The sequence below is a fragment of the Apteryx mantelli genome, chromosome 1 (assembly GCF_036417845.1).
Source record: "Apteryx mantelli isolate bAptMan1 chromosome 1, bAptMan1.hap1, whole genome shotgun sequence".
Lineage (NCBI taxonomy): Eukaryota > Metazoa > Chordata > Aves > Apterygiformes > Apterygidae > Apteryx > Apteryx mantelli.
This window is the reverse complement of record NC_089978.1, coordinates 123,023,808-123,046,916: the sequence shown is the minus strand read 5'-3', so window position 1 is coordinate 123,046,916 and position 23,109 is coordinate 123,023,808. Positions and strand designations below refer to the sequence as shown.

General features: G+C 40.5%; 1 protein-coding gene across 1 annotated transcript; it reads left to right on the top strand.

Moving 5' to 3' along the window:
* The first annotated feature begins 2,948 nt into the window (after window positions 1-2,948).
* PLCXD2 (phosphatidylinositol specific phospholipase C X domain containing 2) lies at window positions 2,949-22,603 on the top strand. The gene is made up of 4 exons (XM_013950067.2): window positions 2,949-3,145; window positions 17,849-18,309; window positions 19,569-19,810; window positions 22,441-22,603. Exons 1-4 carry the CDS (start codon window positions 2,998-3,000, stop codon window positions 22,601-22,603), a joined length of 1,014 nt encoding a protein of 337 aa, XP_013805521.2. The 5' UTR covers window positions 2,949-2,997.
* Window positions 22,604-23,109: the final 506 nt, after the last annotated feature.

Sequence of the window (23,109 nt, the reverse complement as noted above, 5' to 3'; positions counted from 1 at the left end):
GCCCTCTTTTCTAGCTGATCTGATGGCAGAGGACAGCTAAGACCAACTTTTGCGGCAGAGGCTACACCAACCACAAGGTAGTGGTGATTGGACTTCTTTTCCCAGCGCAAAGCGCACCCCTTCACCACCCGTTCCTCTTCAGACCCTGCTGTCCATCATACACACGCCATCCTCTTCATGTCATCTGAGGGATGGCAAATGCAAGATGGGGTCAGACAAAAATACTATCAAGAGTATCATGTTAGCAATCACCCCTAATAATTTTTGTTGTACACCACAACTTTAGTTGCTAAATTTTTATTAACCACAGTGGAGTAGCACGCCAAGCACCCAGATGGTGGAGACACGTCCCATAGGACATACCAGCTTTGATGAAATGGCTACCCTGGCACTGAAAAGCTTTCCCATCCTGAAAAGCAAAACTACAAAACCCTCATGGTTACCCATGCTATTTAAGGTCACAGGCACTGGTCTGCTGAGAGGTTCCCAGCTATGATGGTGGGAATAAGACAGTGACAGCATTTGAAGATAGACTTGCAGGGGTTTGGACCATGAGTGCAACTAACGGAAATATTGGTGTTCCCACATGATGATCTTTCTTTCAGTTCAAGGTATTAATTTAATTACCATAGAAAATGTTTATGATCCCATATGTATGTGTTTGAATAGACATATCTGTCCTGGTGTCTCCTACATCAGTGGCGAGTATACTAGACAGTCTTAACTGGAAGGGAGAGCAGGGCTCCAGAGCAGAGCTGAATGCATGCCAAACCTGTTCTTTGTTGTTCCTCCTTGAGTGTCAGGAACGCTGTGTGAAAACCTGTTATTGAAACTGAACTTCAAAATAGTGTAGTATAGTCCAATAGTCCATAACTGTTGAATACCCAAGCCCTAAAAGAAGCTTTTGTCAGCTTGCTTGAAAAACAAAATGCAAATTTATGAAATTAGATATAGATTCTGGTTGTACTAGTTGAAAATACATACTTAATATGCATGTATTTACACATACATTAAGTTTATACATACTTAATCTATAATGTATAGTTCAGTTAGTTTCACCATGTATTGATGATTGAACTTGCTCACAAAGTGTTATCCTTCGAAAACATGTAACAATGTAACAATGCCCTGGGGAAAAATAGATCTTATAAGATCTATTTCATGTATCAAAGCAAATTCAGAAATTGTTTTGGACAAAATGTTTTACATGACAGTTAGGTGAAATGTAAGGCACAGTGTCTGTGCCTGTGTGTGTGAGAATGTCAGGGAAACAGAATTGCTGAAAGAACAGATAGAAGGGAATGAGTGTACTGTATCTTACTCCTTAAATCTTTCCACTGCAGTTCATAAATTGCTTATAACCTGTTGACATTCAACTCGGAACAACCTGTTTGCTTTGACTTTTGCCCTTTATCTTAACCCATACAAAAACACTGGTAAGAAAAGTGATGCTTGCAATCCTAATTTTTGTATTTCCTGAACTGATTTCTTATGTGTAAAGTCACAGTGTTGGCCCTCTGTATTGGGGGTAGCTTCTCCAGTGCTGAAGCAGAGTGAATATCAGAATTTAAACTTTTTCATGGGATATGTAGCCACGGGGGTGTGTGTGTGTGCATGCCTGCACATACACAGGCACCCTGAACAAATGAGCGTGCACACAGCCAGCATATTACTGCATAGTCTGGTAATAGAAAGTCTTGGGTAGATGCAAAAATTCACAGCTGGTGCAACCAACAAGCAAAAAGAGAACCAGCTGGCTCAAGGGATTTTAAACTTCATGTGATTACAAATGTAAAACTCCCACGTGGTGCCACATGCAGTGAGAGGACATCGGACCCTTAGCTGACATTAGCTCTAGACCCCAACAGGATTCTTGTTCTGTCCCTTGCTCTAACACAGACAGATGCTGTGCAGGTTTCATCAATTAGGTGATGCAGAAAGAAAAGCAAAGCAGTGGGTAAGGCTTTTCCAACTGCTGCAGACCTACCATGGCTCATATTTCCTGGGACTGAGTCATACAGAAGCTTTTTTTTTTTTTTTTTTTTAATTTTTGCCTCACATGCAGATGATACAATGAGAGCAGGACAGGCAGGAAAATGTTTGCAGATATCAAAGGATATAATACATGCCTTAGTGTAATATGAGTAGTAAAGAGGAAGAGCTGAAATGAAAAGTTTGTTGTGCTTTATTTCTCTGTTTGTAGGATAGATCAAAATGTTGCAATATACAGGTAAAGCAGATTATTAATGGAAAAGTGAAGGTCCATTTTACACTCCTAACTTTCTTCCACGTGGCTTTCTGCTTGTGTGAGGTCTGTAGCAGCCAGTTGTTTTCCAATGAGAAGAGATGGAAATCCCCCAGCCGGTGGCTTCCCGTGCATCTTGCTGGTATTTGCACTACGTCCTTCCAAAAGAGGACTATCTCCTACTCTTTCCCCAGCCTTGCAGCCGGGGGAACTCAGCCTGAATCAGGGTCGCTCCTGCAAGTGCCGAGCCCCTCGCTCGACTCCCAGAAGCGGCAGAGAGGACGAGCCGCAGGGCGGGTACCGCCACACTGCCCAACCTGCGGGCCGGCGTCCGACACGCCGCTAGGCGCGTACTACCTGTACTGGGCTCGGCGGCGCTGCCGCGACCTGCGAGGCTCGGATGAGGCCGCGGACGCGCGCCCGAGGCTCGGCAGTGTGAGGCGGGACAAACCCAGGCTCCCCACCGGCTACAAACGACCTCACGTCTCGCACCGCACGCTCTGTGAGCGAAGACGGACATTAACGGCCACGCCGGGCCGCCCCGCCCCTGGAGGCGTCGCGGCCAATGGGCGCGCGGCCTGGCCGGGCCGGGCCAATGGGCGGCGGGGGGACGGCGGGGCGGTGCCGCCCAGCGGCGCGCCGCACCTGTTACATAAGGGGGGGTGCCAGCGCCGGCCGTGTCCGGCCGCTTCTGGAGCCGCGGCCGGGCGTGGGCTGGGCTGGTGCAGCTCCGGCCCCGGCCGGTGTTGAGCATGAGCCCGCCGGGCGCGGGGCTGGGGCCGGCCGCTAGGGGCCGGCGGCGACGACCCGCCCGGGCCATGGTGGAGAGCAACGCGGACTGGATGGGGTCGCTGCCGGCGGCGCTGCGCTCCTACCCGCTCTCCAACCTCGCCATCCCAGGTAGAGGCCTCCGCCTTCACGAGCGACGCGCGGGGTCGTTGGGGACGGGCAGGGAGGGGGCTGTCTCGCTCTCTGCGCAGGAGTCGCCCACCGCATTCCCCCCCCCCCCCCCCAAAAAAATAAATAAATAAATAAAAAGCCGGGAGTTGACATCAGCTTTCTTCTTTCCTGGGTTTATTTCCGTGCCGGGCGCGACCGTTTATGGGCGGGTGTTGATGGGGTTGTATCGGAAGGTCTCTGGCCTGCGGCCGTAGGGGGAGGGCTGGGCCGGGCGGGACGTCTCGGTGCGCCACGGTGGTGCTGGCGCTCCGAGGCCATTGGGATTTCTTCTCCTTGAGATGCTGCTTTCAGCCGCCGGGAGTTGAGTGAAAGGGGGAACTTAAATAGACTGAGATCAGCTTTCTAATACAGAGTGCAAGCTGGCGGTGTTGGCTGTGTTGCATTTGTCACAGTTCCATTTGTGCTGCTCCATCGGGCTTAAGTCCGTTTGGAATTTCTTGTGGTTGGGTCTGCCCCCATTTCTTTTAAACTGCCTGTTCCGAGAAAACTTTGCTGTCTCGCTGATGTATTTTCCAAATAATTGAATTAAATATCAGCTATCTTTGTGTGGAATTTGAAGAAAGCTTACTTCTGACATGATAAAAAGTGACTCTTCAGTCCCACATAATCAGTCGCGTGTTAATACCACTCTGGTTTGTGACAGTAGTTTCCTGCTCACAGAGTGATCTGTGTGTGTTTTAAATCTCTCTAATCCTTTACCAAAACTTCCTTTCTATTTTCCCTTTTTTCATAGCTGGTTTCTAACAGGTAAGTGGAACACTGTGCTACACAGAAATGCACTGTTTTTTTTAATACGTGGACCAATGTTGGGGAGATGGAGTCGAAGATGTGCCAAAGTAATGGACGTTGCTCACAAAATGGTTTAGTAAAGTTTGTGCAGATACTTGGATCAAATCATTTTGATCTTGTGTTATGTGTTCTCACTGTTCTTACTGCAGGACCTACTGAAATGTTTGCTTATGCTTGGGGTTCAGAGCTTGGATGTTTGCTTGAAGTGTAATTAATATGGAAAAATCTGTCTTTGGGAGTGAGATCCTTGTTTCTCTATAATCCAGTTTCAAAGTAGAACAGGATGGTCTTGCCCTAGAATAAATGTGTAAATGCTGGGGATATCCCAAAGTAGCCCTTTGTATAGCTAGTCCCTAAATTATGATTAGGAGTAGTTTACTAATCAGGAGAAGTTTACTGTCTGGGAAGTGGTGTGTTTTTTTTATTTTTGTTTTGTTTTTAACTGAATAACTGTTCAGGCAAAAACTATGGAAGACAAAATTAGCAAACATGTCAAGTTTGGTGTCTCAGCAGTTATTTGTAAATAAGGAGTAATATGAACCCCTCTGTTGCAGGAGAGGAGGAAGGACTTAGTCTTCTGTAAAAACAGCTGTGAATCTCTAATCTTTTCAACTGGTCCAACTGAGAGATGTTTTAATGATTCAAAAAACAAAAAAAACCTGTACAAATACAATCCTAGAGAGTAGCCACAGCAGTAAACACGTAAAACATTAAGTGAAATGCAAGTGCTTGAACAAATCCAAATGTATATAGGTGAATTACAGTGATAATATCTGTTCTAGCTGGTCTGTGTTTTCAAGGGTAGCATTGTGCTTTGTACAAACTGAAATTCTTTTACAAGTTCTTTATTAAGTTCTAGAAGATGTTTCCGAGGTTGTCAAATAAGGCTCAATGCAGACAGGGAGAAAACTTAACGTATGTGTATGCTGACCCTAACTGCTGGTGGTTCAGATGACTAGTGGAAGAGATGGTTCAGCCTATATATATAATTTATCAAATGAAAATGTCTTTTATAGCAGAACCTATGTATGACTTGTCAGAGATAAAAGAAATACAGCACAGTTACGAAATATCCCAGTGTATAACGTTACACCAAAGATACTAAAATATTGTAATTACTTATAAAATCTTGCTGCTTTGCCAGCTGAACTTAAAGCAACTCCTAGCTCCTGCAGACAACTTGCAATTTCATCTAAGAAAATGATAGAAGTAAATGCCATCACCTTTGCTTTACAGAAAAATATACTGAGATAGGAGGAAGACGAATGATGACCCTCAAGTTATTTAGAAATAGTGCTGAATTTCAGTCTGTAAATGGCAAAAAGAATCTGTTATTGATTGCAGATGTCAATAGTGAAGGTTTTAGTGGTGGTTGCTATAGGCCATTCATTCTGATACTGGATATTTGACTCTGGTCATTAGTGGTAGAGGCTGGATTTCCACAGTGATGTCTTAAAGCTTGTCAGAACCCTTCAGGTACGTGTTTTATAGAGGATGTGCTGATATGTTTCCCTATAAACAGTGACTTTCTGCTTTTCTATAATAGAGATGAACAAATGGCATCTGAAGCAGCTGAAAAAGGAGCATACGCAGCTCCTGTGAGATATCACAACACCCAGTTCTGTATCTCCTGAAATAGAAAAGTTCAGAATGCCTTGTTTAAATCAAATGAAACACCTTTTTTATTATTTTTTTTCCCTCCAAGATGCTAGCAAATGCAAATTCTGTAACCATATTCATTTGAGCAGGAAGGGGATGGAAAGGAAGTGCAAGGTTAATCTAAAATTCAGGCTGACTGCAAATTTTGGAACTTTTTTTGTAGAAATTGTCATTGTCATTCTCTGTTTTAGTGAACAGTAGCAAAGCAGCTTTTTGTTTTGCAGCAGCTTCAGGACTATAAAACTTCTGGCTGCAGAAGGTTGTGATGGTGATTGTGTTAAATGTGTTGTCACTGTTCATTTAAAATACTGGCAGCATGGCTTTTGTAGCAGAGGAACCAAGAAAACTAGTTATCATTGTTTCAGTAATGCCACACTGCTTATAAAATAAGTAGTGGTTTTCTGAAAACACAGGCAGTGTGGATTTGTTTGTAGTGAAAATTAATGTGTTCCCCCCCAACCCCTTCCTTTCCTGCGTGTATCTCATCTAATCTGTGAATAGGGCAAGTAAGGTAGAAGAAAAGGCGCAATGGATAGATAGTTGTGGGGTTTCTTATTTTATTTCTTTAATCCGACAATTCTTTTGCATGAGTGGATTTTTGGTGTGGTGCTTGACAAAGCAACCTTTACAGGAGCCCAAGGAGGCATTACCAGCAGTGCGTAAGGGGAGGAAAGGGTGGTCCAAACAGGTTGCAGCTGAGGCACCTGTTTAGAGACCCTGAATAGCAATGAAGGTTTATGGTATCCTCCAAAGGGGTGTGAAAGGCAGGCTTCAGTTCAAATGAGAAGCATTTTGCTCTCTGCACAATGCATTTGTGTGTGTATGACAGGTGTGACCTGTTCTTGTCTGTTTCTGGATGCATTCCTTCTCGCCTCTGCAAAAAGGGACTTAGCTGGCTGTTGTTGGTGGGGTTTTTTGTTTTTGTTTTTTTTTCTTCTCCCTCCCTCTTCCTGATTTCTTTTTTTGTAAGTAGGAAGAGAGATCTGAGACTGGTGAAGGTGCTGGAGCACTGGAAAGCCCAAAACTTGTTTAAATTTTGTTTAAAGTTAGCACTCAAAACCCTTAAACTTTGTGGGTTTTTTTATTTTGTTGCACTTCTCTCAAATGCCACATTTGAAAATAAAAAGGGTCTGCCCTTAAAAAAAAAAAAAAAAAAAAATCAAATGGGACAAAATGTTGGCATGGGAAGGGACTAATTAAAATGCAATAATTGATACACCGAGAAAAGAAACAGCTTATGTTTAAGTCATCATAACTTTTATGTATGAAATTAAGAATATCTGTGCAGAATTCTGCTTCTTCATCTATTGCAAATAGTTCTGCTTTTGGAGCTGCTTTTTCATGGCTTTAAAAAAAAAAGTAGCCTCGACCTCTACAGGTCCTTTCTAACCTGAACTATCCTGTTATTCCATGAGTTGTTGGGTGGTTTGTGAAACATGCTACTTGAGGACAGAGAAAGTCATTGGTTATTAGTTCAATTCTTAGAACTAGCTGGTAACAAATGGTGTTTAAAACAAGTATTGCATTAGGTAGACCAGTATGGTGTTTATAGGCTGATTTAAGTCTGTGCTCAAAACAGAGGCAGTCTTCTGAGAAATTATTTGGAGACCTCCTCCAAGGCTTGGTTGTCATCAGTTTGAGTTTGGCCTTCTCTGTTGTTTCTATTGGAAAACCTCTAGGCTAAACTCTAAACCAGCATAATACCATCCAAGGAAAAAGCAAGGTTTCCTGTGCAATATGATTAGAGAAGAAATCTTGTGTCACAAAAATCAGCAAATATCAAATAGCTAAAATGTCATCAATTTTTGTGTAGACAATATATTCAACAAAATTAACCTTCAACAAGTTGTGACATTATATGAAACTCAGAGGTTTTTTCTTAATTATACTCCAGACTAATCCAATTTGAATGTAGGTTTAAAAAATGAACTCTTGAAAACATTTCTGGTATGAATATGACCCTTGACAGGGTATTGCATAGTACTTGTTTCATTTTGTGCTATTTGCTTTAGACAGTCATATGAGATAATGTACAACTCTGACACTTATTTTCTGTGGTTATCTTTTAATTTGCATCTGTTGGTTTTCTTATTTTTCCCCTTGAGAAATGGAACAGCAGAAAAAGCTGTAATGCTGTCACTAGTCTGCTTTCCAGCTAAGTGAATCAGCTCTTCAAAAAATTTCCCAGAGAAGTTAACCTGTTTCTTGCTTGTACTTGCACAGTGATAATTCACAGCACAATGGTGCTGGATGAATGTGATGAGCAGAAGAGTAGGCAATTCTGTTTTCCTATGGGTCATGGTAATAATGTGCAGCATTTACTTAATCTTGTCTGGGGTATTCTATCTTTGAATAATCAAGAGTGCTGATATAACAGGTAGGCATACATGCAATTTTTGAACAAACCATATCTCTGAATAAGTTCTCTACTGTGGTCAGTTCAGGAGGGTCAGCTGTGAGGGGTTTTTTTTTGGGGGGGGGAGGGGGGATGTTTTTCCCAAGGCTGACTCCTTTTCCCTTATTTTCTAGAGCAAATTATGATCCCTTAGGTAAGGATTTGAATTACTAATTTTAATTTGTATTGTGTTTCTAGAAAAGAATGAGCTGAAACTGGGGAGAAAATTTGGAAAAGTAAAATGTTTCACTTTAGCATGTTGAAATGTGATATTAAGAGAGTAGTCACTTCACACCAGTATTTGTCCTAAGTTGTAAGATTCTTTTTAATCTTGAAATATGAATACTTCTGTGTCGTACATAAAATTTGATATATTTGAGGTTGATTGGAAACACTAAAAGTTTTCTCCCACCAGAAGTCAGTCATTCACAGATACTGTCAACATTATAGAGCTGTGTGTAACGCTAGGCAGGGTGTTCTGCTTGTGTGGAGTGCTTAGGCAGCCTTTCTCTAGGAGAAAGTAGGACAACTATTTAGTAATTGCTTCTGACAGTGTACAGAGCCTTTTTATCATCTTCTATCAATCCCAGCTGGTGTATTAGTTCTTCCTCTGAATGCACGTGAAAGGATAACCAGGATCTCATTTCTAAGCAATGCAGAGCAATTATGATGTGGTTCAGTTCCTGTCGCTATCAGACTGGGTGTTTTGCAGAGAATTGCCAATAGGATGCTGGGATAGAGGTAGCTAGAGCTGATTAAAAAGTGGAGTTTCACATTTCCAAAAGCTTTTTTTAATAAAAATAAAATAGTATTGTCTCATAACTAAAAGATTATCAGAACTTGAGGAGAGTTAAAATAGCTGTTAGTGTCTTTAATTTTACTGTTTTTCACTGATGTCTGAAGGTGGGTGTCTGTGGCCTTCTAAAATAGTAAATGGCAGTCTTCTGCTCCAAACTTCAACACTGCCCAAGCTGCCCTGTTCCCCCCCCCCCAAAAAAAAAAAAAAAAAAACATGCATGCATACTTCTTTTAAAAACATGAATAACTTAATTCCTGGGAATGTCAGTATGACAGTGACTGAAACTTTTGGTACTACAACATGCTGCTCTTCTCCCCTGCCAAAAAGACTGCCTGAAAAACTCGAGGCAGAAACCTAGTAAGTGATAGGAGTTCTACAAAATGGTTTAGCTCTGGAAAACATAGCTTTATAAATACAGCTAGCAGGCTGTCTTAATGACAAGCTGCCTTACCAGCCAAGCCTGTAGTTAAGTCAAAATGAGCAATGAGAAGCGTGGAGGGGGTGTGTCTAATAAGGTCCAGCTCGGTTCATTTCCTGTGGTGAAAAGCTGCTCTGGGCAAACATGCTGAGCAGAAGTGTGACTGCCCAGCCTTGGGAGGTGCCAGGTGCTGGTTGTGTTGGCATCTCAGACATGCAAGGAATGCCCAGGGCCGATGCAGCCCTGCACAGCTGCTGAGCGTCTCCCCAGCCACAGGCTGAGGCCAACTTTGTTTTCCTGCCAATACAGTTATTTAGCAGGAGTCCCACTGGCAGCTTGCTTTCTTGTTGGCCAAGCTAAATTAAAATGATTCTTAAAAGAGGAAGAAGCCCTGTCCAATTAAGAGCCGGCCACTAAGATCTCAGGAGATGTGTTTTCTCTTTGCCTGCATGACTCTGAGGCAAGCTGCTGAACCTGCTATTGCCACAGGTTTCTTGTCTTTGTGGACTTGAGTGCCATATGAAGGTGCCTCCTGAAGGGAGAGGCAATGGTGAGCTTGGGACTGCATCCTCCTTGCAGACAGTACTCCTTTAGAGTCCTAATTAAAGGGATCATTGAATCAGCTAAGCAGGCCATCTGTTGGGCTAAAGCTCAGAGAGGGAATGTGAGGTTAATGTTCTGGTTCACCAAGCTTTATTTTCCTTCCCAATTAAGTTGACATCTATCAACCAATGAGGTAATAACCTTTAGAAGAAAACATCTTCATAAGTATGATGAAAATCCAGTGTTGGGTATGATTTGTAAATGCAAAGTTTTCAGGCTGAACCTATCTTGGTCTTCTACTTTGTCATAGCAGCTAATACCAATTTTTGTTAGTGAAGGGCTATTAGACTCTCTGGGCTGCTACACTGATGAGAATAGCCAATAAAAGCTATTTCACTATTCCTAAATAACAGCCCTTTGCACATCCTTTATTAATAATTAGGGTGGTGGGTACTGAAATATCTGTACTGAATCTATGCGTAAGTTTCCCCCCAAAGCAAGTCTCAGATCTTAGGATTTCTCTGTTTGAAGGACCACCAATGTTTATTTAGCTAAAAGAAAATTGTTCTTGGAACACCACACTTCTTCAGACAGAAGATGACCTTTATTTTCATTGAGAAAACTTTTTTCCTTAAGATCTGTGCCCTAGACTTCACTGCCTGGTGGATCAGTGCAGAACACATTAAAGCTTTATCTCAAATAGAGAAAACCAGTCACAATGTCAATATAAATGTTTGCTGTCTTTTGGTATTGTGTGAAAGTTTCAGGTTGTGTACTGTTCTAGAAAAGGTTCTAAAAATGTGCTGTGTAGTGAAAACAAGAAAAATTTCCAGAGAGCCTTTCCAGGGAGATGAGAGCCCTTGATTTACGCATTTCTGAGTGGTCACAAAAGAGGGAAGACGGGTGTCTTAGTCCTCAGCCATAAGGGAAATAATGTAATTCCTTGTATTTATTGATCATGGGGAAGTGATTTAATCTTTTTTGTAAGTTTCATTTACTAAGAAGATGCTGAGTGTGGTGGATTGTAAACATTTTTTTGGAATCCAATTATTACTGAATGAAGAAATTTCATTCTTTCATAATCAGTTTTTTTCCTGTGTTTTCCTTTTGGCTTGAGTGCTCGTTGTTAGAAAGTGTTTGACTTGAAATTTCCAACTGAGCATAGAAAATTTGGTATTATGTAGTCTTCAGGAATTACTTTCACCAGGCTGGTATGATTTCCAGTCAGAATAACATATTTGATTTCTCATTTAGGTAACAGAAAAGCCAGAAGTATTCTAGGTGGGCCAAACTGTAATGTTGTTCAGTAATTTTAAATATTTAAGATTTAGGAGTGAGTATTTTTGGTGAACATAGTAGAAAAAAGTTTATGTTGATCTTGGTATCATCTAGCACCAGTGGAAAAATGTCTCTGTTCTTGGTAGAGGCCAGGACACGGTCATTGTGTGATTAAAGAGGAGCTGATGTCCATGTTGTTTATCAGATGCTCAGATACAAGGATTTGAAAATCTGTATGATTTTTTTTTTTTTTCCCCTGAAACTTCCCAACAGCTGATATCTGTCTCCAGTACCTTTTGCCAGGTAAGAAGTTTTTTTCCTTCTCCTGTTCCAATTAATGGAGCTGATTAAGGGGAGAAGTTTTTTCTTTTCAGATCAGGTAGATCTGTCCAGGCTCTGAAAGGGTAAAGAAATACTGTCATTTGCTGCTTTCCCAAAGCAGACAGTTGAAGATACTGGTGGTAAATGGAAAACTATTTCTAAACTGCAAAAAAAATGAATAGAGAGAACCCCAAACGCTGCTGAACAGTTTGTCCTGGCTTGAAAGAAAAGCAAATTAACATATGGTATTGTGTTTGAAGCAGTTTTAAGTAGTCCCTTTCTCCTTTTCTCTTCTCACCTCTTCCATTTACCTCCCCACTCCACCTCCCACCCCGAGGGAAATCAGTCTAGTACTCTGATACAGGAAGGATGCTTTCCTAAGAGGATTTAGTGTGTACTAGACTTTGCCCTCTCTGAGACTGCATTAAAAATAACTTAGGATTCTTTTAGGATTCTATTCAAATATAAATATACTCATTTGGGTAGTTTTAGATTATTATCAATAAGATGTTTGCTACTCCTACCTCTCCTCCTTTTGCTGGGCAAGTCAAAATGAATCATTGGATTTGCTTTTCATTAGTTAAGGGCTTTTAAGATGTTAATCTTCTGATTAGAAAATCTGGATTGTTAATGACCTGAATCCCGAGGGCTTTGGGGCTTTGTGAAACACTTCTCTCTATCCCATTTTCCCTCAGTTCTGGCACAGATTGGGCATTTGGTTTTGAATAACGTTTGAGGGGGTAGCCTTAACTTGTTAGCATTTGGATCCCATGTTCTTGAAATTTGATTAGTGTGCTTCTAGATATCTTGGCTATCTAATGTTTATTCTTCTAAATCTGTTGTGTGTTGTTTTTAATACGTGAGGAATATACTTTGTTTAGTGAGCAAAGCTTGCTTTAAGAAGTTTAGCGTCATTACAGCTAGGGTGATTCTTTGTCCATAAATGACCCTGTAATGCTTTTAATGGGTTGGTACAGTATATTGACCTTGCCTTTTATGAATGTTTAACATGACACATGAGAGTTTCTTTGCATCTTTTGTTATTTCATTAATGTAAAGATGAAAACAAATTGTTGTGGTCTAGTTAAACTTGCTGAAAATGCAGTCTCCTGTTGTCCTGCTTTCGTTAGTGTCTCTTGGTTAGCCATGTTTTTGTGGGAAGTGTTTTTAACTGCTTCTGACTAGTCCATGGCCTTGCAACCAGGGCAGCTCATGTTGTGACTGTAAACGTGCTTGTGCCCAAAAACTTGGGGGAGAGGAGAGGATCACTTTGTTTTCAAATAATTGGTAGTGAAAAAGTACTATGTTCTGTGCTGGAAGATCTCTGCATTTTGCATGCCATTAATATCCCTTGAAGGTAAACTTACAAGCTTGTAAAAGGACAGCTGGGTTAACAAGATGATGCTGATTCGTGTCCCCACATTGTGACTGTGTATGGAAGAAGTGGTGATGCAGAAACAGAAGAGAAGATAATACAAAGCAATGCAGCTAGCAATTGCTGAAGTTCAAGGCTTAATAACATTCTGTTGACTAATGTCATTTGTTTGAGGTATACTATGGGTTAATTTGACTCTCTGACTAAATAACATGACAAATTAGACATACTGGAAAGTTGGACTTTGCTGCAGATGTGATGATAAAAGGCTGCTTTCTTAGCAAAGAAATTAGCAAAGACTTCAACAAAAAAAGTCATTCCAAACACTGAAATACAATGTTTAACATATAAATTGCATTGAAAAGCAATCTATTTAACATACAGTTAATCTGAGAAATCAATGTAGGGAGGAAAAAAGGTGTTGAAGGTGTGAATAGAAATGAATCCACACTTGCACTTGCTGCAATAATATTAAGAGGGCTATTCATTGTTTTAACAAACTGGTGTCTGAAAGATACGTGCTTAATACCATTCTGAGCATGTCGTAGCATTTGATAGCTAAGTATCTGGGCATTCCCTGGGGTGTTACTGCTTTCCTGGAAGCTTCCAGTCTTTGTCAGATGAAAGAAATGAAACCAAAGTAGAGCAGCCATTGTCTGTTACTCTGTTATAAGAGCTTCTGACTGATTTGCAACCTCCTAACTTTTTCCTTTGAAAGTGCGGACTCTTTCCTGGTTAAATCTCATGTATTGGATAATAATAAGCTTGCTTCCCTGAGCTATGCATCTCTGGCCTGTTGGAAGCAGTTGGAAATCATTATCCCTTTGTTTCGTCCTGTGCATAGCTTGGTTTTGGGAAGGTCTGAGCAGCAGATTGATGTTGTGTCACTGAGGCAGTTGCATAAGGATTGTAGTCTGAATGTTAATCCATTGGCATTATACAGCGACTCAAGAAGAGTCACTGTCTAGTGTGCTGCAGATGCAAGAACATGCCCTTGAGGTAATTTAGAATGGAGCTCTAGCCTCTGTTTGTCTAAAGGACAACAGTAGGCAAGTTTCTTGACTTCTGTGTGCTTCCCCCCTCCCATCTGTAAATTTGTAAGGTGGAGCTTATAAATACCCAGCTTTAATTGTGTGGCTCACAATCAACAGGATGTAAGGAATGGGTTTATTAAATCGCTACAGGATATAATTTACAATTAAGATGTTGGCTATCATCTCAAATGTTTTGCTGATGTGACTTCTAGAGCTTCTACAACTTTCTTGAAAAAAAGATCAGTATAATTTTGAGAGATGCTCACAACTTGGGCAGTGGAGGGATCATGAAGGATTTCTTACATACTCAAGACTTTCCTGTGTATGTGTATTTTGCAATTCTTACTTTGTTCAGCAACTGCCAGCCCCTTCGCTGTTGCTGTGCAACATTACAGCATCTGACTGTCTTCACACATTCTTGCATTAGCCCTTAATTGAGGATATGGTTAGCAGCTCTAACATCAAGCTGCTAACAAAATGGGACTGGCCTGCTCTGTTCTTCTGATGTAGGCTTTTGCTTTTGCCTTTGAAATTGTACAGGCTTTGGTTGGTTTAGATTACACTCTTTAAAAATGAAATGGTGTTGGGTCAGCAGCCAGCCTGACTCATGCTGCGGTTACAGAATGTCTAGGTTTGCCATGGAATTGGAGAGGGGAGATAGACAGAAGGAGGGGCAGGGATTATTTTGGCATCATGATGTGATGAGCTTAGCATGTAGCTTAACATTACAGCTAAGCAATATTAAAAGCCAGTGGCTGAGTTTGCAACGTAACACAGTGATCTTAAATTAAAGAGGGGCCTGATCAATAAAACATGGACATGAATCGTGGCCTAGCTCTTACCTCCCTTCCCAACAAGTCTCCAGTGCTGTTGCTTCAGGTTTTCAGTTTGCTTTTCTCTTCCTGGAGTAAAAATATGCCAGATCCTGTTTGGGCCTAGATATTCCTTGTGGTTGGCCTTTTGTCAATGACCAGTAGAGAATCTGTTTGAACTTCTGTCATACCTTTCCAGCTTCAATATTGATGATGCTTTTTAGGAGATGGCTCCCTACCAGTTGTGAAGAGGATAGCTCGCTTTTAAATGCTCCAGCTCATGTTCTACTTTGTTATAGCTAGGTATACTTGTTGACTTCATTGTAAATGAGAAGTCCATTTGCCTAGTGTGTGTGGGGGTTTTTTTGTTGTTGTTTTTTTTTAATGCAGAGCAACCATGCAGGAGTTTAAGGATCATCTTTAACTAGAGGAATGTCCCATATAGTTCTGTTTCTCAAATAGCTACCCTGCTGGGAAGCCCAGTTCTTAAAGCATGTGCTGAATAATTCAGTGTGCATGCAGCTTGTTCTTTTATTACCTTATTGTTTTCTTCAGCTATAAATAGAATTTTGTTGGTCTGTGATAGCGTAAGGAGAAATTTGTTCTTTGTATCCTTAAATGAGCCTTGTATGAGCAAATCTGCAATAGGAAGAGGTTTTTGTAGCTGTAAAGTATGTGATCAGACTTATCAAACCAAGCTGTTTCTTGGCTTGGATTTGTTTGGAAAGCTTCGTAAGAGTTGATACTGACGTATTTGATGCCATGTAAAATTGTCATTACATTCCTTCATAAGTCAGATTTATCAGACAGTGATGCTGTCTGAAGCAGGGATAATGATGCTAGTGATGGCTGTAGACAGAGTTCTCTGGAGACTGCTGCACAATCTTAGTTAAAACAAAAAATGTTTCATATGGCTTTTTTTCTAACGTAAATTCTACAGTGAGTTAAGTACAGGAAGAAATTAAAATGGATAGAATTGAAAACATGTTTTCCTTTTCATTTAATTTTTGTAAAATTTTCTTCCTTGTGCAAAGTGATTTTTTTTTTTTTTCCAGAGGGATAAGAAAAGCTCCTTGCAGATGAAGTCTACTTTCCAAATATTGTGGATACTTGAAAAGCTCATTCTGCTGTAAGGGAGGTTTATGAAAAGCCAAGTATCCGCATGAGTTGCGATTTGCAGTATAAACAGGGCGTTATATGGTTTCTTTTGAAATGTCTTCATTAGATGTTTGATCCCTTATTAGCAGTATGGTTTCTGTTGTGGATTATGCATTTGGAGGAGAAAAGCAGGTTTCACTCCCAAACTGGCAGCTACTTCTTGATGTAGTTTACTGTGACAGGTAGCTAAATAGCTTCTTAAGCTGACACCTTTTAAAAGCAGCTTTTTTTGTTACTTGTCACTCTCTCTTTGTGACTTAATGAAAAGCAATGTAAGAGGCATACTTTTGTGAAGACTTTAAAGACTTAATAAACAAACACTTGCTCAGAACTAGTTTTAGTGTTCTTCTGTAAAGCCTGGACAACTAAATATTCACAGTTCCTTTTTGCTGCTAGTGAGTTAGTCAAAATTCACAGGAAAGAGTGCCTTTGAGGTTATAAACTGATGTTTGGTTTGTGTACAGACTGTTCTTCCATCTGGATTAGAAAATCCTGACCAAATAATCCAGTTGAGATCATAATCTCATTTATAGTTCTGACCTTGCATGGCAGGAAATACATCAGTCTTCAAGTGAGCACTCATACACAGATAAGATTCAGGTAAAAGATGCTAGACTCATCAACTTTTTCTTTAAAATCTAGAAAACTCCCATTAGGAGTCACAAACCAAGGTAGAGAGAAAGAAATTTTGGAAGAGTAGATATAGTCAAAGTAACAGAGACAAGAATCCTTGGGATGATGAAAGGGAAGCAAAGTGGACATGCAGGAAGCAGGTGGGTTTTGACTTCATGGGGTAGCTATCATCTGCTATCCTGAAAATAAAGGGAAGCAGGAGTGTTAGAGCTCCTGTAGTATTTTTCGTGGTCAGGGCTTCACAGAGAAGTTGCGCTTGGAGACAGTTGCATCTTCTTAGCCAGAATACTTGTTCCTGGTGTAAATGGCTAGAAATCCCAGGCAAACTTCAGTCTGTGGTAGATCAGCTTCTGCCCACCCATTTTTGCTTTAGGCTGCTACAGCACATACAGAGATATACTGCTCTGTTCCTCTTCACTGTCATTGACTTGATTCAGCTACAGATATTTCTTTGCTGCTGTTATTTTGGAGGTTTTGTGTTATTTCTCAGCTTTGTTTTTTAAATCACTACTGAATTTTGAGTTGGAGGGGGTTTTTCTAGTAAGCATGAATTCTATATTGGAGATGCAGTTTCTCTGCAAAGATGCATGTTGTGTTATAGGAGTTTTCTGTCTGGCACACTTGAGTGCTCTGGCAAGGACTGATAATTTCAATTATCACCTTTCTGGTGAGTTTTATATTCACCATATCTGTGGTCACCACAAGACATTGCCAGGTGAAAGATGTGTTCAGGAGCTTCTTTGAAGTGAGCTTTATACCAGTCTGTCTGCACGGTACCTGTTCTTACTTGACTGTGCCACCTTTCAGTTCAACCAGTCCTTGGCCGCTGTTGAAACTACTAACCATTTACCACCTTGGGGCTAAAGTGAGGCACACTGGTGATGCACATATATATACATATCCATCTGTCTGTCAAAGTTGTCTATCGCATGAATAAAGGTATCTGTTCCAAGATCTCTGTTGTATTAGGTCATGGTTGGATTTACTGGGTAGAATGGAGAGAAAAAAAAAAAAAAAAAGGCCCTAGGTTCTTTCATTCAACAAAGTTGGAGTCCCGTCTCAAACCAGTGATCTACCAAGGTCTGGGAAAGCTTTGGAGGTAGCTTGACATTGTAAATGGAGAAGGGAATTTGGGAGGAAGATTCCTCTTACTTCTAGTATTTATCTTGCAGTTTTGATTTTTGGAGTGTGTTGATGTTGGGAGTTTGCACAAGAAAACATTTCAAACTCTGAAGACCTTCAGCATTGTTCTTGTTGTACAGTTAAGGAAAATTAAAGTGTAAAAGGATAGCCTGAAAGACCCAAGAGTTGAGCACATCTCTTCTGAGTCCCTGCCAAGCACGTAGGACCTTTCTTGCCTTATACGGCATGTGTGAGGGGTGGGGGGGCCATCAGTTTTCTAAAACTAAATATTGTTTTTTGTTTCTAGGGTCACATGATTCTTTCAGCTACTGGGTAGATGAGAAATCTCCTGTGGCACCAGACCAAGCCACAGCCGTCAAACGTTTGGCCAAAATTTCTTTGGTTAAAAAGATTATGAAGAAATGGTCGGTGACTCAAAACCTGACTTTCAAAGAGCAATTGGAAGGTGGGATCCGCTACTTTGATCTTCGGGTGTCTTCCAAGCCTGGGGAAATAGGACAGGAGATCTACTTCATACATGGCTTGTTTGGCATCAAAGTATGGGATGGGCTGATGGAGATTAACACTTTCCTTGGACAGCACCCCAAGGAAGTCATCTTCTTGGACTTCAATCACTTCTATGCTATGGACAACAGCCATCACTTCTACTTGATCAACAGGATCCGCTCAGCATTTGGATCCAAACTTTGTTCCATTGCATGTGTAGAGCATGTGACATTACAGTACATGTGGGAAAAGAAACACCAGGTGGGGAAAGGATGTGTGATGGTCCTCAGACTCCAAAGGTTAAGATCTAAATAGAAAGGCTGAGTGTGATTCCCACTTAAAGGCATTAACCTATGGACACAGCTAATTTCTACATTCAGTAATTTGAAGCCCACTAGGGACTGCTTTACATAGGGTGCATGTTTCTTCCTGTGAATCTGCAGCTGTGTAGCCCCTTCACCCATGGTGTGGCTGGATTGTGTCCTTCTGCCAAGCATGTTCCTTAAATAATTAAGTTATATAATTTATATAATAAAATTCTTAAATAATTGGGGCCTGTGCCTATTACAAAAAGTATTTTCTTTCCAGAAGAGCACATTGTGCTGATTTGTGTTGGTGAGGATGTGATAAATTCTGTCATTTTAGCCTATCTGAAGCATATAAGTTGTATTATGACTAAGAGTTGATACAGAATTTCTTGGCTCCTTTGTTGCCATCCAAGCCTTACAGAGGCGGGATTAAATGTATTTTGTGTCCGTGGTAACTGCTTGCATGCATGCACACAAACTGAGAGAACAGGGTCTCAGTGACTGCATATAATTCTTAAACTATAAAATAAGTAAGGTTATGAGAAATTACTCTGAACTTTTACTGTCAGTGCTTTGCCTCAATTTTACTGGGGTGCAGAAAATAATTAGTTGTAAATTTGGGGATTTAAAGTGTTGCATCTTTGTGCTGCTCCCTTATAAGGAACCACATTTCAAGGCATAAAATACTGACTTCTGATCTAGAGAAGACTTTCTGACAGCAAGATGGGCTTTGTCATTTCATTCAGTAAATGCAAGTGGGAAGCCACTGTATGCCAGTCGGCCTAGTATGCTTTAGCCACTTAATAAGAGTTATGTAGAAAACGGCAAGATAACTAAAATACTTATCTTTGCATACAAATGGTTATGTTCTCTGACAATGCTTTCAAATGCTTTTAAGCTGAATGCTTTGAATGATACTTCAGTGTACTTCTGGCAACTTTATCATTTTAAACTGATGACCCTTGAAGCCTGAAGCAATCATGTCTTCATAGCTAATCAAAATGATTTCTTTCTCCATGGTTAATAGTGCAACAAATTTACTGATAGTCATGAGTTGGGAGCAACTTCTTTTTGCTTAGTCTTCTGTTCACTGCTATGCTAGCTCCAGCAGTAACATACAAGTGTAAACTAGCGCAAGATCCTGTTTTAAGAAAACAGCAATAAAGTAGTTCTTTTTTATTTATCTCTTCTCCTTTTTCTGTGTTATGTTAGGTTCTCATTTTCTACCACTATCCTCTGTACCGGGAATACCCCTTCCTGTGGCCAGGGAGTAAAATGCCAGCACCATGGGCTAACACAACCAACGTGCGCAAACTCTTACAGTTCCTGGAGACCACTCTCGAGGAACGAAGTCGTTATGGAACTTTTCATGTTTCTCAAGCAATTCTTACGCCTCGAGTGAAAACTATTGCATGGCATCTAATCCGTGGTCTGAAGAATACACTTGTTCATAGGTAAGGACTTGTCTTGATCTCTCAGATTTTCACCTTAACACCCTTCATATTAAAGAGGCAATGAGTGATCAAGAAACAATGAAATGTTTACTTAAAAGTATGACTTGATGACCTTTTAGGAAGCATGCAGTCTTATTTTATTACTGTTGCTGATGCCGGTTTGCAGTCATTTTAAAAATAATGAATTATTTTATCTCCAGTTACGTTCAGTAACAGGAAATAATATGTGTAAGCATAAATGCATTTCCTGGTACCTGGAGTTCTTTGAGTGTGATTTCATGAAATATAGGCTAGACCTGTAGCTTCAAACTAATAATTATTTCCAAATTAGCTGGATTTGAATTTAGGGAAGAAGAGCTTGTACCACGAGGAAAACAGGCTGCATTTTCTCTGGGTTAAGTTCTGCATTTCTTTTTGTACGTGTCTGATTTGGCAATTTTGGTAATGGCCAAAGATATGTGACCTGGGACAGTATTTTCTTGTGTGTTTTGGGTTTTTTGTTTCACCAAAAGCAAAATGAGTGATTTGATCTTTTTTTTCCTCCTACCACTGACTGTTGCACAATTTGCCTTTTAATATCAGAAGAGGAGTTTGCTGTGAGTAGTGCAGAATGCCAGTAATTTTTAATAGCGTTAACAGCATAAGTATGACCAAGATCAGGTCCATATGATTTTTAACTTTATTTTTTATTATTATTGTTTTTGTGATGATATCACCTTGTAGCCTATTTGCCAAAATAACACTCTTGCTGGAATCTAGTCTCCTGGCTTGCTATTTTATATTGACTATTTTGTCAAGACAAGCCATTAGTGACACAATGATATAACAGATTCCAAATAACACTTGTACAGATGCTCATGACTGGCTTAATTTGTTCTGGCTGTCATTGCGATCACCTGAGCAACTGAGCATAATACTAAGAAGCAAGATAAACACATCCTTGTCTTGGCAGCTAGTTCATAGTTCCTTTGGGAGAATCACTAGTCACTTCAGTAGTAATTACAGTATTATTTTTGAAGTCAAAGTTAATATAATGTATTTTCTTAAAAATCCCTTCTAAAAAAGAGCAAGTGTTGTGATTCCGCAAGCACAAAAGTTGTTGATAGAAGTACTGAAATTCTAGGTGAAGTATAAACCATGGAGTTCTTCAGCTCCTTCCTGTTTACAGAAATTAGTCTAGCAAAGGATAATTAAATCCAAATGATATTTATCACAATTTATTCAGGTATTCTCTTCAGCTTGCTCTTTGCCCAAACCTGTGTTTTGCATTAAACGCTAGATGGTGCTCAAGACTGGCATTTGCTGTTAATATGCTGCTCAAGTCTAAATATATATTGTTGGTAGATCTATTTAAACAAAAAACATGGGTGCAACTAATATCTGTGTACTGTATGTTTAATGTGCTATTGTCTCATGATTAAAGTAAGAAAGATCATACTGAATTTGTTTTTTTCAAGCCAGTAAAGAGTAAGATAATTTCATAGAATGTCCAAGCTCTTTTGTTTCAACAGTGATTCCTGGCACAGAGCCAAACTTTGTTAGCCCTTCCCCCCTGCCCCCCCCCCCGATATGTAGGAAGCTTTACGTAGCTCCATTCCTGCCCCCTTCCTTTCCACTTACTTGTTTGAAAGTAAGCTATGAAAGATTAAAATAGAGGCCAGTGTTTGCTAAAGCATGAATGTTTACACATCCTGGCTGATGCATAAATCTGAGAGCTGTGGCGTGTGTTGCTTTTTTTTTGGGATGGGGGTGTCCCTGTTCTGTTCACTAATTTGCTTGTCTGCCATCATCTCAATGTTGTATGCATGTTATGGTACTAATGTACATAATTGTATTTAGTCATTTTTTTGTCTTTAACTGTGCTGAAATCCCTGGGGTTTGCATATTAGAGTACAGAAGCTTGTACAGACTCCTGACTTGCACTCTGTCCAAGAAATGACCGAGACTTCTCCCCACTGTAGTGTTAAAACAACTCCTAACACACCTCACCCTTCTCCAGTTACAGTAATGTGTGGTGAGATGCTCAGCCTTGACAGAGCTGAGGGCTAGAGTGCAGGTTGGATTTCCCTGATCCCACTGCTCTGGGTGGGTCCACAGGCTGAAAATTGATGTTTGGTGCAAATGCAGAGTGCACTGCCCCAACAGCCCTTTCCTAAGGCAAAGGCTTCTGGCTGGGTAGGAATCATTTTGGGCCAGATCTAGCTTTCCTGTGGGCCATGCTGGAGTCCTCGTGCAAGTCCTGCTGGTGTGTAATTAAGCTTTTCATCAACATGTACTTGAACAAAACCAAACCAGGATGGAGGAAATTGTAGTGCAGCATTAAATCCTGAAGCACAGTCTGCTCAGTGAAAAGAGTCCATGATTTGTGTGTTTTGTATGAATGGTAACTTTGACTGACAACTGAAGAATATTTCTGTGCCAAATGATTAGCATCTAATGACCACATGCCGTGTTAAGCACTCTTCTTATCAGGCTGGTTGCATTTCACGGGGATCAGTCAGCACATGATCACAAATGTGATATTATTAACATAATTCACAAACATCATGTAATATTTAAAATAAGCAGAGTGCTTACAGAGGAGGGTGTCTTTTAAAATGTGTAATTTTTTTTTCTTTCATTCTCTTTAGGAACCTGCCTATGATTTTGAATTGGGTAAAAACACAGAAACCAGGCGTTATGGGTGTTAACATAATTACATCAGACTTTGTGGAGCTGGTTGACTTTGCTGCTACAGTTATTGCATTAAATGATCTTCTTTTAGAAGAGGACGAATCTGCAACTAAATCCTGATTATTGTGTCCCATTGTATCCTCAGTGGAGATCTTCAGACTCTTCTAAACTTTTTATTAAGTGAAACTATTTTAACCTGTTTAAAAAAAAAATCTAGAGGAAGTGTGGTAAAAATCATATCCAGGAGGGTCTCTTCTCTCACTGATGTGTAGGTCTGACTGGAGCACAAAGTACTGTCTGAGTGCTGCTGCATGGCTTTTTGTGGCTACATGTTTGACTAAGTTATGCACGCATCTGCTGCAGTAGTGTTGTGTGCCTGCCAACACGAGGCTGGCCTCTGAAGCAGATGTACCCAGTTACCGTACGTGTCTCCCTGGTGACTGGACTCACCGTGTCTTTGTGTGCGCATCCTGCTTGTTTCTCGACTCCAGGACTCAAACCCAGGATCGCTGCTGCTCCCTTAGCAGCAGTTTTACCAGGCCACCTCAGGCATAGCTGGTTTCAGCTGGAAGCTGCTGTTATATTCATTACACTGTTCTGGGCACTACCTCCGACTTGCTTGAAGA